The following is a 15,435-nucleotide window of genomic DNA, read 5'->3' on the forward strand; positions in this document are numbered from 1 at the left end:
TTGATTTGAAACCAACTCTTACGAGATTTTAACGAGATTTTCTCACAAAGAACACGTTGATTGAATGTAGGCCATCGTCATAAAAAGACATCTATTTTCGGTTTTCTAATGCGAATGAATCAATAAAGCGAAGACATTAAATGCAATGAGTTTATAACTCCACATCCAACTTTTCATACATCTATTACAGGTAGCAAACATTTTTGTCTTATCATTTTCCCAATGTCGATTAGAGGACTAACTAATTAGTCCTAAGGAACAATAATTTTCTATCAAAGGCAATGGTTCGGGAAAGGGGACGGACCTTCCGGGATACCTGGTATGCTTTTTCCTGTATCGGTATTCACTGTATTGATAACAATATATTTCTATAAAAAATGGGAACTACAAATCACTTTTTTTATAATATTTTCTAATATTTGGTATACCTCTGTCATATTACTGCGAGATCTCTTTGTGCTAGTGTTAGTTAAAGTTTCTGTAATCTTTCGGATAGATTCCAAACATCAAACTTTTAGATACTGACAAAAAAAAACAAAAACTGAAACCCTAAACAAGTCTGACATAGGCTCACTATACATCATACAAGACCCTACCTCTTCTCTGTCCCATCCCTCACCCAATAGAAACATTACTTTTACTCAAACCCCGGGATAAAAACGAATGTATTTAATAATATATAGGATATGATAGACAAATTAAATTCTCACTATTTCTACTCAAAATGTAACAAGTTGAAATTAAAACATTACTCTTCCCAAACACATAGCCTAAAACATAACCCATTCATCCTACCAGTGTCTACCGTTTCTACGTGTTTTTTTTTTAGATGTTGACACCAGACTTTATTAGCAAATTCAATGTGATGGCTAACCAAATATGTATATATATACAACAACTTAAAGTTCTCCAAGTTCGTATAATTTGTAGCCAATTTCCGTCATAGACGGAACTGCCATTTTTGGAATAAGCTGTATTCACGTTCTCACATATATGTTTATTACATTACTTTTTTCTAAGTTTTCGAGTTCTAATACTTCTACATTTTCCTTGAGGTGTAATTAATTTGATAAACATCTGAGTGTCACGCGCATTATTTTTCATTTGTCTATGTGAAAATGGAGTTGTCAGACTTCTGACCATCTTTGCAGGGAAAATATGTCTGCCTTAATCGCTTTAAAAACTTCGTATCGTCCGCGAATTGGTATACAGTCATTCCAGGACTTGAGTCTTCAGACAGATGTATATAAAGCAAACGTGTTTCTATAATCATTTCTACTATTCCGACCTTTCTCCATACACGAATGCCCTTTGTTTCCTTTTCGCTTAAAAGTATACCAACCGTTTAGATAATTATTGTTATTAATCTATTTTATCAGTTTATTTTACTCGTCTTTTTATTTTTGTAAACTCCTATGTATTCCAATAGTGTTAAAATTGATCCGGAAACTTTTTTCCGACGCGAAAATTAGTCATAAGATTCTACTTCCTGTGGAAAAAAATGGACGTCTGTGATGAACTATAAAAATGCCTTTGGTATCAGCTAAATTTTCGGATTCTTCGTGGTATTTGGTACTTCAAAGCATATAATTCATAATGATATTATAATGTGTACTGTAAGTATATGAAGTGACGGTCTTTTATAATATTTTCTAGAGAATATCGATGTTAATTCGACTTGTTTGTTACTCAGATTTGTTGTTTTATTTGGGTTTAATTTTTTTGCTTGTCGGAGAAATCGGGATTGTTGCTTACTTTTCCTTGATAGTTACTTGATGCTCTCATGATTTGGTTATTTCACGTATATCGATTTCGATAATTTTACTTAAAAGCAAACCTGAACGTTTGCTGCGGATGCATGGAGGTCCAAATTCTCAGAAAATGTTGGCTATAGAACGTCGCGATCGGAAATGATAATGAATTCAAATATACAGTGATGTGCTAAGATTGATGCAACTTGTTCTTTCGGCGTCATCAATCTCAGTGTTGGATATTCATAACAAAATCGCTGATAAATTACAAAGTTGATGTCTATCTTACCTGAAATGTTCAGTATTTAATGATGTGACCCTTACAATTAACCACGGTCGGGAAATTGTTTTGTAGAGAACCTGTATGTAAGGCAATGCCGTTGACAACCAGATCTCAAAGATCACCAGTTCCCGGCATGTTTTGATTACGTACTCGGTTCTCTTGAGACATATTTTAAGAATAAGCCACACATTTTCTATGATGTTGATGTCAAGGGATTAATGGCTAAAACCATTCTGTGAAATTATCTCTGGCATTAGTTCAGCCAAGTTAGACAATAATATACAAAATGTGAGACCATTTTCATGATTGAATGTGTTTTACTGTGAGTAATGTCAAAAGTTGCATAAATTTTGGCATTTCACTGTACGTATGTAGACTACAATAACATGATAAACTCCCCTGAGAAAAGACTTGTATGTTTTGCGGTTTAATTGAATCAGTACTTAGTAAAGTAAATGTATGACATATACATGGGCACAAATGTCTGAGGTGAGCTGCAGATACTTGAAAAGCTGTAAAAGAATTAAAGTCATAGGAATTGTGAAACAGGGCTTCTTACTCATTTTGCTGTACAGGTGAATAGTAATTTTTCTAAAGAAGGTGTTCATAAATGTAAAAGACTCTTGCCGAAGTCCCTGGTTTGATTCCTGGTCGCTGCACTCAGCAGGAACATGTATTTTCATGTTCTTTCAAAATGGCACCCAACATAATACCACGGGTTGTGGAGTATACATACTGTAAAAGGAACAGATTTGTGTGGCTTGTACATAGTGTTTAATATGATCTCTGACACACAGCAGATGGAGCATGCTTCTTAGACTCAGTAGGTACATCCAGTTGATTATCATGCCAAAGACCTGGATTAAATTCCTGGTTGAGACACTTGAATGTATATTATCTTTTGTTTCACAAGGATGCCCAACAAAATCTCGTGTTGTGGTATTAGGATTCTCAGAAAGAGGTTCAGTGAATTTCACATGTTGTGGTATAAGGATTCTTGGGTTGAGATTTAGGAAATCTTAAGAAAAAGAGGGGGAGTGTAAAAGAAGCAGATTTGTGTGGTTTCTATATTGTGTTAAATATGGTCTCAGCTGATGGAACATATATGCTTCTTGATAGAGCCTATTGATTAAATATACTGGAGACCGGAGTTTGATTCCTGGTCAGACCACTCAACAGGAACATGTATTGTACATGCTCTTTCACATCAGTAACTACATAATTATTTTTCAACCTATGTGTTAAAGATGTAGAAAAGATTGTATAAACAGAATGCAGCAAGGCATGATATCATTCATAAAAACAATCGTAGGAAATGAATCAGTGGGACAACACATAAAAGTTTGCATCATATTAAACATGGAACGAAAAGTATCATGGCAAAGAATATTTGGATAGAAAAGTAATTAAGATTAATGAAAAAGCATCAAATTTTCACAAAATGAAAAAAAAGTATTTCAGATCATGTCAGTTATTTCTATAAACTAAATGAAGATACAGTGTGTTCCCTTTTGGATACTTCTACCAGCTGTTGAACTTGGCATACCTTTCTACGTTCTATTTAGTATTTATTGACACGTGTGTTGCTGACAAATAATCAGAGCTTGAAATGAAAGGTATCTATTTGTGAAATATCAAGAATTATATTCAAACACTTTGTAGAACATTTTTGAAATATTTCAGTTGGTAATGTCATTAGAATAGAAGTTCTTACAACACAACCATCAGAAGATTTCATTATGACCTCTGGATGAATACACTGTCACCTTTATCAAACAAATGACCAGTGTGAAGTTCACAAGTCCTGACATATGTAGTATTTGAGATGGTGAGAAATTGACAAACTTCTTTGGCTTTACTATAATCAATTATAGTACATTGTTACCATTTTTTCCCTATGATCTTTTTACCATCTTGTCATCGTCTGATTATGAATAATTTATGGCTATTTTATGTTTTATTTACTTCTGCATATTGTTTTTATTTACATGTAGAGATACAGGACATTCTTCATGAGCTATCGAGAAAAACAACTGGTTTGTTCCTGTCAAAACTGAAATCTGGAGCCTGAAATATTGGACTTGCTTCCAAGACATTTAATTGGAATAATGGATCGTCCACCTTCCCCAGCCAGATTGGCTTACACCTCTGACAAACATCCCCGTCACACCCTTGATTCTATCAATGTTCTCCGCAAACACAGAGAACTGTGTGATGTTGTTCTTATTGTATCACAAAGGAAAATATTTGCTCACCGTGTCATCTTGTCAGCATGTAGTCCTTACTTTCATGCTATGTTTACTGGTGAGTTAGCAGAAAGTCGTCAGACAGAGGTGACTATCCGGGATATTGATGAGAGTGCTATGGAGTTGTTGGTTGATTTTTGTTACACGTCAAATATTACAGTAGAAGAGAGCAATGTCCAGACTCTGTTACCTGCAGCCTGTCTGCTTCAGCTGGCTGAAATCCAGGAAGTGTGCTGTGAATTTCTCAAGCGACAATTAGATCCATCTAACTGTCTTGGTATCCGTGCCTTTGCTGATACACATGCATGCAGGGACTTATTACGAATTGCAGATAAATTCACACAACATAATTTTCAAGAGGTTTGTATGTCCAAAACTCTTTATTGAATGCTTTTGAAGAAGGTTGAAGTAAACTTAAAAAGACAATTTGGTGAAATCTGGTTTTTTATAGTGGGCAGAAATGGATATAAGTGCTTTGAATACATTTGTCTTAGTTAAAATAAATCAAATCCAGCAAACTAATTCAGGTGAGTGATACAGGCCTTATGGGCCTCTTGTTACAAAGTCCTCCTGAAAGAATATTTTGACATTGGTCATGTAAAGTTCAGATCAAAATATTGACATCAGCAACTTTTTAGCTCACCTAGCCCAAAGGGCCAGGTGAGCTGTAGGAATACTGCATTGTGCTTTTTACTTCATATTGCAATTGTTCTTGAGTGACTTAAGTGAATTTTAATCAAATTTGGTCTGAAGCATCCTTGGAGGGGAAAGGAAAAAAATTATGTTATTGATGGGTCTGCCACGACCCCCTTGTGGCCTTAGGGGCAGAGTCCAATAGGGGAAAATCAATCAGTTTCTTTAAAATCTATCTTGTTTGTCAGGAATTGTAGGATATTGTCCAAAATTGGTCTGTAGCATGCTTCAATGAAGTGAAATCAGTCTTGTATAAAGCACAGGTTTCAGACTCCTGGGGTCAAATGGGCGGGGCCCAGCAGGGAAAATCTAACCCCCAAGTAGATTTAGTTAATTTTCATATTATTGCTTTGCACTGTCAGCAATTCATTTGGGTCTTTCATATCATCATTTGTGTAATTACATGATAAATTGTGCTTTCAGGTGATGGAGAGTGAGGAGTTCTTACTTCTGCCAGTAAATCAGTTGGTGGATATCATCTCCAGTGATGAGCTAAATGTGCGTAGTGAGGAGCAGGTGTACAGTGCTGTTATGGCCTGGGTCAAGTACAATATCCAGGACCGACGCACACACCTTCCAAATGTAAGCAAAAATCATAAATTATCTAAATTACAAAATATTCCCCCTAAGCATCTTTGTATTTTATTTACACTTTGTACATACAATTGACCATTGCTGACCACCGAGATTTTTAGGTCATCTTCATTTCTATGACATATTACAAGAAGCATTGTGACTCAGGTGACCATTAAGACCCATGGGGCTCTTCTCTGACACATGATGTATGTGTTATTTATTCAGACTTATCTGTTAAGGGTAACAATTCTGCTGAAAAATATATACAAAATCTTCCATTGACCATTCAGTTTTCTCATAAACTGGGAAAACTCAATTAAGCATATTGTCTGTAACGTTGTAAAGCAGTGAATGTACAAGTACATTATAGCTTTTCATGAAGTCTCAGTATATTGGAGTCATTGACTTGTAAAACTAAATACGTTTAGTTAATGTTCAGTATTCAAATAAATTTTCTTAACCATTGTTCCCATACTTAATATGAACAATTTCATTTGTGTGGGCCTCAGTATTTTTCAAAAAGCTGAGTCACAATACAGGAATAACACATAGTACATTTACGATAATGCTTGTTGCAGGTTGTTCAACATGTACGGCTACCATTGATGAGCCCAAAGTTCCTTGTTGGTACAGTTGGCTCTGATCTTCTTATCAAAAGTGATGACTCCTGCAGAGATTTATTGGATGAAGCCAAGAATTATCTCCTCCTGCCCCAGGAACGTCCCTTGATGCAAGGCCCACGTACAAGACCAAGGAAACCAATCAGATGTGGAGAAGTGTTGTTTGCTGGTATGCTATTTTTGTACCAAAAGCAACCAATTATCAAGTTTATTTTCACTGAATTTGAGCATATTATTAAATAATTATAAATGATCTTTTTTTTTGTTAAAGAGCTTCAACTTAAACTATGAAGAAATTCTTCATAAAAGTTTGTAAATAGCAAGAGACTGTTGCAAATAATTTTGTTTAATTAAAACTCATTCTGTACTATGTATTTTATCTGCAGAACAGAAATGGCTACGGTCTATAATGTAATACATGTATTGACTGATGTTTTATTTGTTAAGTTGGAGGATGGTGTAGTGGGGATGCCATCTCAAGTGTAGAGCGATATGACCCTCAGACAAATGAATGGAGGATGGTGGCCCCTATGAGTAAGCGCCGCTGTGGTGTGGGCGTTGCTGTCCTTAATGACCTCCTGTATGCTGTAGGGGGTCATGATGGTCAGTCTTATCTCAACAGCATTGAAAGGTGAGTAACTGAAACAGATGTTGTTGTCTTGTCTTAGATATAGTTCTGAAACCTATCATATTTATATAAGTATTAATTAATCACTAGCCCAGTACAGAGTGATGGTTCAGTAGGTCATATGATATGGTCACCTGCCCAACCACAAGTTAGTGTCCAGGTAATAGATCCAGTTTCACACAACACCAAGTGGTTGCTCAATTCTTTCGCAATAACTGTGGTTGAATGTGATTTAACATAAGTTGTTTCACAATTATTGTAAAATAAAATTTGAAGTTAAAATACTTTACAAGCCTAAATGAAAATAATGTTTTCAAGTGAGTTATTATTGTATAAAATATGATCTCCTACCAAACTGATGTATGTATTTCTTTGTATACAATTGAGTTCTCGTCGGTTCTGACCATTTGAGTATAATATAATCAACTTATCTAATTATGTCTATTAGCTTTGTGGCCAAACAAACCAGTGACATGTAACATGAGTAATATTATGTAGCAGACATTTAAAGTCTGATATCTGTGGTGTGTTTTTCCAGGTTTGATCCACAGACCAACCAGTGGAGTGGGGATGTGGCTCCTACCAGTTCCTGTCGCACAAGTGTAGGAGTGGCTGTGCTTGACAGCTACATGTATGCAGTTGGAGGACAAGATGGCGTCTCCTGTCTCAACTTTGTTGAAAGGTTCAGATTTATTTTCTGTTCGCTCTCATCAACTTGATAAAACTCCTGACATTTGTATTAAGATATTTCCCATTTTATTTAATTTCTATTAACTTTATTGTTAAAAATCTGGTTTGATAGCGATTTAGTCAATAATAAAATGAAATGAATGCAATAAGGTTCTAATCATTTCACTTAAATTTTCTCACATAATTCATGAATACTGTATACACACATACAAAGTTCCAGTCATAGCTTATCACTTTTTTTTTGTGTTTATTTAATATTGCATACATTGCAATTTAAGTGTAATGTAATTGTTTTGTTTTCTAGGGCAATATATTATTTGTGTGGTAATTATCAATGAGCCGATCTGTTTGATTTTTTAAAACTTTTAATTTTTTGAGTGAGTCGACCTAGAAAGGTATATGTTCATTTATACTTTCTCAGATTTATAAATAGTTGAAACATTCTTTCAGATATGTAGAATTTTTATGAGGCCTTAGAAGAAAAAAGAATTAGTTTTTAAATATTGATATGAAAGACATTGTTTTATTACAGATATGATCCTCAGCTTAACAAGTGGACAAAAGTAGCATCCATGAGTACACGACGACTGGGTGTAGGTGTGGCTGTTTTAGGAGGCTACCTGTATGCTGTAGGAGGTAGTGATGGTACCTGTCCATTAAACACAGGTATGAACTGTAATTGTACATCTTCCTTGGTAACTATGGTTAGGGGCAATAAAATTGTCATCTGCATAAGTGAGAATGTAACATCCTACTGGGTGATTACAGTTGTGGGCTTAAAATTGTTGTCAGCATTTATCAGAATATTACAGCATACTGGGTCATTAGGGCCCCACGTGAATGTTGCAAAAATTGTTTGCTTTGGATTGCTTTTAAGGTCGCAGGGTCAATGGTCACTGTAGTTATAAGATAGAGTCAAGTTTCTGTGAGATCACTCGAGTTTGCTTTGTCCAATCTAAATCAAACTTGCTTGCTTGGGATATTGTATTGTATTTATTAGTATTTTGGTTTTTTTTAGTAACAGTTTTTCTTGACTTTTATGGCTGAGTGTACTTAAGGTCTCGCCAGTAATCTGTTTATCTGTGTTGAAGGAAGGGTTAGGGGGAGAGGGGATTTCAGGCCACATGGCAGGGCCCTTTCTGACCTGTCAGTGTTCTAGTTACAGTTACAATTTTAAATTGTCACCACATATATCACTGTGTAATTATAATTCCAGGTTAGGAAATTATCATACACATATATCACATTACAACCTAGTGTATAATTATAATTCCAGGTTAGGAAATTGTCATACGCATATATCACATTACAACCTAGTGTGTAATTATAATTCCAGGTTACGAAATTGTCATACGCATATATCACATTACAACCTAGTGTGTAATTATAATTCCAGGTTACAAAATTATCATACGCATAAATGAAAATGGTACAGCCTTGTGGGTAATTACAGTTACAGGCTATAGAATTGTTAGGAGCATGTATCAGAATGCTACAATCTACTTGATGCAAGATATTCTATCTACTTTTATCAAATCTGATTTAAAGAAAAGTTGTTAACAGAATTATGGCTCTTTTGTAGTTGAACGATACGACCCCAGAACTAACCGCTGGATGCCAATGTCACCAATGGGTACACGTAGGAAACACCTCGGGGTATCAGTATATAATAATATGATATACGCTGTAGGCGGTCGGGATGACACAACAGAGCTCAGTAGTGCAGAACGCTACAATCCGCAGACAAATACCTGGCAACCAGTTGTTGCTATGACTTCTCGGAGGAGTGGGGTAAGTGTTCCTGGAACCCAGAGTTTTCCATAATTTTGTTAGTAGTAGACTGTGTAGTGAAATTAGGGGGCTGGCCTGCCGTGTACGTGTAGTCGTGTACGGAACATTATTACGGAACCGGATTGGTGTAGGCGGCCAAATGATCAAAGTTGCCGGTCAAATTGGCCGGCGACCGGCTCTTATGGAAAACCCTGCTGGAACCATTATAGAAAGATTCTGAAACATAAAACTAACACCCTTACTTAATTATGTGATTACAAAAACATGTTCTTGTTACTTGCTGAAGACAATATCATAGAAAAAAAGTGTACTATACATACTCTTTATATTTTAATACATTTGTCTTGTGTTATTGTATATTTTAACTGACATTTAGAATGTTTTGAGACATCTCCTATCCTGGTCATGTCTTTAGTTTAAACAATATTTTATTCACTAATCAGCAATTTGACAGCTACAGATTGTTTTATGGGATGGAAAAACAAACTTAGTGCTGATATTAATTCCTTTCCCTTGTCTTTGTTATCGTTATGAATTAAGTTTTAGATTTAAGATTAAAGTTTTTGTTGTTTCTTTGTTATGTTCACAGGTTGGTTTGGCTGTAGTTAATGGCCAGTTGATGGCTATTGGTGGATTTGATGGCACAACCTACCTAAAGACAATAGAAGTGTATGACCCTGAACAGAACTGTTGGAAATTGTGTGGAGGCATGAATTATCGTCGGTTAGGAGGTGGGGTTGGCGTGGTGAGAATGCCACAACATGAACCCCACCTATGGTGACACCCAAAGACAGATGATTATCCTACCTAGTGCAATGTCGTGTGATCATGTGATCAAATATAGCCAATATGTCATATGCTGCAAAATGACGACATATATTTCTTAGCAGTATAATCAGTGGTATGTGGTGCATTGTCATTACACTGGGTCACATGGAACTCAGTGTAGTGATATTTCTAACTAAGGCACTGGCCTGTGTTACCAATGTGTTAAACTATTTCAGTGTTTCTGAGGAGGAAATCATAAGGTGCTTAATACACTATAAACAGGAAAATTGCACATTCTGAGGTGAAAATTTTAATTTTGAACTACAACTGTATGTCTCCAAATTATTTAATTTTATGAGGTAAGAACTGTGTTTTTAGTTGTTGCAGAGAGAGAGAGGTGTTTTGGAGTTTAAACAAAGATCTTATAGTTCATCATATAACTACCCTGTTATCACACTGGAAACATTTATCACTAGACTACCCCGTTATCACACTGGAAACACCCATTACCTGAATGTTTGTTAGTGATGACTCATGCATTTTAACCTATGGAGCTGTGATTGGCTCAGAATTCCATTCTTTCTGTTGTGACATCTAGGCTTATGCTATCTTACCTATTGTGTCTTACCCAAAGAATGAGATCTGGAGGTAGAATATCACCAATCAGATTTTGTATCTGCCTAATGAAGCGCTGTTTGATTGAATGCCTGCAATAGTGTCTACATTATGTGATCATTTAAGTTTTATAGAAGTCTTCTTTAATTTTTCAACTATTGCGATCACCTTCATACAGTATTGTGCATCCGTAAACTTTTCAACATTTTCAACTTCTTCTCAAAATCTCCTGAACCAACTCCAGTGAAGTGTTGTAGAAACCTTCCCTGGCTTAAGATGAAACAGAAAAGTGAATTATGTAGTCCCTAACCCGTGGGGCCTGAGGGGTGGACCAAAAGGGGTCAAATTTACTTGAATTTCAAAAGTCTTCTTCTCAACATCCAGGTATGGCAGAATCAAATGCTCTTCACTGCTTAAGTGTCTTAATTGTTAATTTCATTGCCCCAGGGACTCAAATTTTACTGTGGAGAGGGGGTAAAGTTAACTATAGTTCATATAAGAAAACTAGATTTTTCAGCATAATTTGTAAAATTCCCAATGGAAATTTTTCAAACTTGGTTAGAATTATGAGTGAAGATTGAAGGCTAGATTGTATGAATAGATTGATCCTGACTGACCCCCAGGTGCTATTAGGCAGGGTCAAAGGGGTGAGATTGACTCAGATTTCAAAAATCTTCTTCTCAACACCCAGGTATGGTCAAACCAAATGTTTCTTCTATGATGGAAATGTCTTAAGGTGCTTAATTACAAAAATGACTCTCATATTACCTCCTGGAGAGGAGAGTTTAACTTTACTATAATTTTTACAGAAAAATACCATTCATAAGTAACTCCAGGACATGATGTGCTTTATAGGAAAAGTTTAACTTTAAAAGGCATGTTAATGAACAGTAGCCTGTTCACCCTATTGAAGGCAATTCTTTGACAGCAAACATATGGGACAACAGATAAATATATTTTACAATAAACAAGATTGATTGTGAGAGCAGTTATTTGCATCCTCAGTTGTTTGTGCTGGTGTTGGAAGGAGACTAAATGCATGACTTGTAAATTCATTTATATTTCATTGTAAATTATTCACAATTATTATCATTTATCATTAAGGTTTTGTTACTTAATTAGTAAATGGTGAAATGTTGCTTTGTTTTATATGCATGTCTTTATACCCCTCCACAACGAAGTTAGGGGTAGTGTATACTGGATTCAGCTTGTCCGTCCGTCTGTCTAGAAAAATTTTGTGCAGACTCCTCCTCCTAAACTACAGAATTGATTTTGATAAAATTACACAGGAACGTTGAGAACCATGTGTAAATGCGCATGCAACCTTGTTTTAGCTCAGCTGACCCAAAGGACCAAGTGAACTTATGCGTCAACATTTTCCTTTGCACAACTTCTTTTCAATAACCAATAGACCAAATGTTTTGATATTTGGCTGGTATGTTCCTAGGATGAAACTCGACGTTTGCAAAATAAATGACCTCGACTTATATTCAAAGTCACTGGCCTGACCAAAAGGCAAAGAAGCATGGTATTTGATGGAAAGGGGTTTCTAAGGCAAAGCCCAGCAAATTTTGAGAAAAAAGATATGTCATCTACTTAAAATACAGGTCATAACTGTCACTGTTTAGAGGCGAGTATTAGTAGCTCTTTGTTATTGGTTAACATCGATTGGATGTGCCCACTTTGAATGCCAATGGTGTATATGCCAATATATTTGTGATGTGAACACTGATTCTATTTTTGATGAACATTGAATACCAGATGAGCGATACAGGCCCATTGGACCTCTCGTTTCCAGTACAACATTGGTTACCATGGTAACTAGTCTTTATAAATTTTTATTTTGTTTGAAAATTTTGTCTGGACATATTCTCCTACACTAATGTATCAGATTCATTTTTATAATACATCAGTGTTAGATACAATGTGTAAATGTGCATGCATTCCTTTTTAAATAACAAAATGTGTTGTTGCTTGGGTAATGGGTCATTATTAACTGGATTTTTGTCAAGACAAAGCCACATAAACTAGTGGATCAATTTCAATATAATTATATATAGTAATGATAGCAACCATGTGGAGATGTGCATGCAACATTTGTTCCCTAAAAAAAATTTGGTTATCATAACAACTGTACCATCTGTCCTTTCATAGAAAAAATTTGTCTGTCCTTAACTACTGGATCGACTATAACAGAATATTGGGGACCATGTGTAGATGTCCAGCAAAATATTGGTTACCATGGTAACCAGCCAATATATTTATTAAATTACAGTGTCAGTACTATAAAACTATATTATGCAATTGAAAAGGAACTGGGGTATTAGTCAGTGATTGGCTTACATTTCTAGCTTAAAGATAGATCTTTTTCACCAATACAGCACAGGAACTCTATGAAATTGCACTAGTTTACTTTGAATATGACTCCGGTTGGCATACCAAATATTTTGATGAATGAAATAATTTTGTCTAACCACAGTGATCATCTCATCCTGTGCCCTGTAAACTTAATGTTCCCTTCATTCCCCTTATTTATTAACATATTTTACAGCCATCACTTTCATGTATTGAACAAATAGTCTTTAAAGACCTGAACATGTTTCATGTTTTTAGCCGCCCATCTGATGGTCGAATCGCTCTATGTCCATGGTCCATGGTCAGTTCACCTGTATGTCTGTAAACAGGTTTTGTTTCTAGAGAATTAATTGAGATCTTTGTCAAATTTCAAGTGTAGATTCCCTAGTTGTGCCAGTTTGATTTTGGGACTTACCAGAAAAAACATAATGGCTTCCAGACGGCCATCTTGGATATTTTCACTGAAGATTGTAATCGCTATTTCTTGAAAAGCACTTGATGGTTCTCTCTCAAATTTCATTTGAGAAAAACAAAATGGCCGACAGGCAGCCATCTTTGATCTTGCATGATAAAGATTGTTATCGTTTTTCTTTAAAAGTACTGAATCAATCTCTCTCAAACTTCATATGGATGTTTGCTTTGGTTTCTACTTGTGCCTGTTTGATTTTGGGACTGATCAGAAATAAGAAAATGGCTTCAAGGCAACCATCTTGGATTTGGCAGTTAGATTATCATCACTGTTTCTGCTAATGAATGTTCAATTTTTTTAAGTGGAAAAACAGGGAAGAGAAAATAAGGGCAAAGATCCAACTTGCGAAGAGCATATAAAGATCAATGTTGGGCGCCAAGATCCCTTTGAGATCTCTTGTAATGTGAATGTTCTTCTTTTTATTTCAAATGATGCTTATAAAAAGGCTGCACTCCTTGTTCCATATTAATTGTGTCTGTTGCATATACATAATCAGTCATCATCTGTTGTGTGATAACCTTTGCAAAATTATGTCTTATTCAATTTCAAAGCAAGATTTAGAAATGTGTTTAAAATACAATTATTTAATTGTTGAAGTCTGTGTCCAGAATTTGTTTAACTATTTAGAGGTAACAAGGGCTTATAATTCCACTAGTCTTCAAACTAATTACACTTTCGTTTACAGTTTTAATTAGAAGCTGGTATTCAACAGTTTTGACATGTGAAATAGAAGCAATTAAAGGATATTTCAGACAAGCTGGGATTTTGTTTGTTGTTGTTTTTATGAAAATCTAGCTACAGACCAATTTTCACATGTTCCTGATTGAGTCAAAACACCTTCATACCTACAATACATAAAACATGGCAACTTCTTGGATTCAATCTTTATTCAGGAGCAATAAACAAATTTTTCATGCTTTTCATTATCTGTTTATTGTTTAAATATGTAGTTTTTAGGTTGAAATTATTGTTATTCCAGTTTTCGTACAGTGCCCTGTTTGGATCAGATCAAGTGATGAATATGCTTTATTTATTCTGATTTTTAGGTGATTTGACCAGAAGGGTCAGACTAATGTATAGCCATCGTATTTCATCCATCGTCTTGTGCCATATAGCATCCGTCATCTGCTGTGCACAAACTATCCATTCAAATAACTTCTCAATAACCAAAAGGTCTAATATTGGCCACGTAGCATGCATGGATGAAGGGCTACCAAGTTTGTTAATATGAATAACCTTGGTCCACTTTTTAAATCACAGGGGTCAAATGTGTCAAAATATTGAAATGACGTCTACTCAACAATCAAAAAGCCTAGGATGGTGATTTTGGTCTAGCAGCATGCTAGGGTGAAGGGCTATCAATTTTGTTCATTTGAATGACCTTGACAAACTTTTCAAGGTCATAGGCTCAATGATGTTGAAATGTTACAACGGCTTTTAAATAACCAAAAGATTCAGGGTGCTTATATTGGGCCTTTAGTATGCTTGGATGAAGGGTTTCAAGGTTTGTAACATGATTAACCTCGACCCTCTTTCAAGGTCACATGTATCAGGTATGTTGAAATCTTTAGATAACTTCTCAATATTTGGCCTGTAGCCTGCTGGGATGAAGCGCTGCCAAGTTTGTTCGTGTGATTTACCTTGACTTGCACAAACTGTACTTTCAATGACTTCTTAATAACCAAAGGGTCCAGACTGTATAACATAATTGCATGAAGGGCTTCGAAATTTATTCAAATGACATTGACCCGCTTTCAAGGTCTTTAGGGTCAAATATGTTAAAATCTTAAAATTCCTTCTTTCAATAGGCAATAGTTTTGGAGTCATGGTATTTGTGTTGTAGCATTTTAAAGAACAGGATTTCAAGTTTGCAGAAAATTGTTTCATTAAGCAACAATGTCTTCTTTGTAAGCATTATAGCAGTTGAGCAATTTAGGTCTATTTGGCCTC

At 35.4% G+C, this 15,435-nt stretch overlaps 1 protein-coding gene across 1 annotated transcript; it reads left to right on the forward strand.

The window, feature by feature from the left end:
- The first annotated feature begins 1,518 nt into the window (after positions 1-1,518).
- Positions 1,519-14,242, forward strand: LOC132554398 (kelch-like protein 20). The gene is made up of 9 exons (XM_060218707.1): positions 1,519-1,616; positions 4,029-4,640; positions 5,397-5,555; positions 6,128-6,338; positions 6,617-6,800; positions 7,336-7,479; positions 8,020-8,153; positions 9,070-9,278; positions 9,868-14,242. The coding sequence occupies exons 2-9, from the start codon at positions 4,143-4,145 to the stop codon at positions 10,057-10,059; spliced, it is 1,731 nt and encodes a 576-aa protein (XP_060074690.1). The 5' UTR covers positions 1,519-1,616; positions 4,029-4,142; the 3' UTR covers positions 10,060-14,242.
- Positions 14,243-15,435: the final 1,193 nt, after the last annotated feature.

Source organism: Ylistrum balloti, unplaced genomic scaffold (assembly GCF_031769215.1).
Source record: "Ylistrum balloti isolate Yb309-2 unplaced genomic scaffold, AGI_CSIRO_Ybal_v1 Utg370402, whole genome shotgun sequence".
Taxonomy (NCBI): Eukaryota; Metazoa; Mollusca; class Bivalvia; order Pectinida; family Pectinidae; genus Ylistrum; species Ylistrum balloti.

Coding starts and splice junctions, on each gene's coding strand:
- LOC132554398 (XM_060218707.1), top strand. CDS start 4,143: ATGGATCGTCCACCTTCCCCAGCCAGATTGGCTTACACCTCTGACAAA. Junction 4,641..5,396: donor CACAACATAATTTTCAAGAG/GTTTGTATGTCC, acceptor TTGTGCTTTCAG/GTGATGGAGAGTGAGGAGTT. Junction 9,279..9,867: donor TGACTTCTCGGAGGAGTGGG/GTAAGTGTTCCT, acceptor TTATGTTCACAG/GTTGGTTTGGCTGTAGTTAA.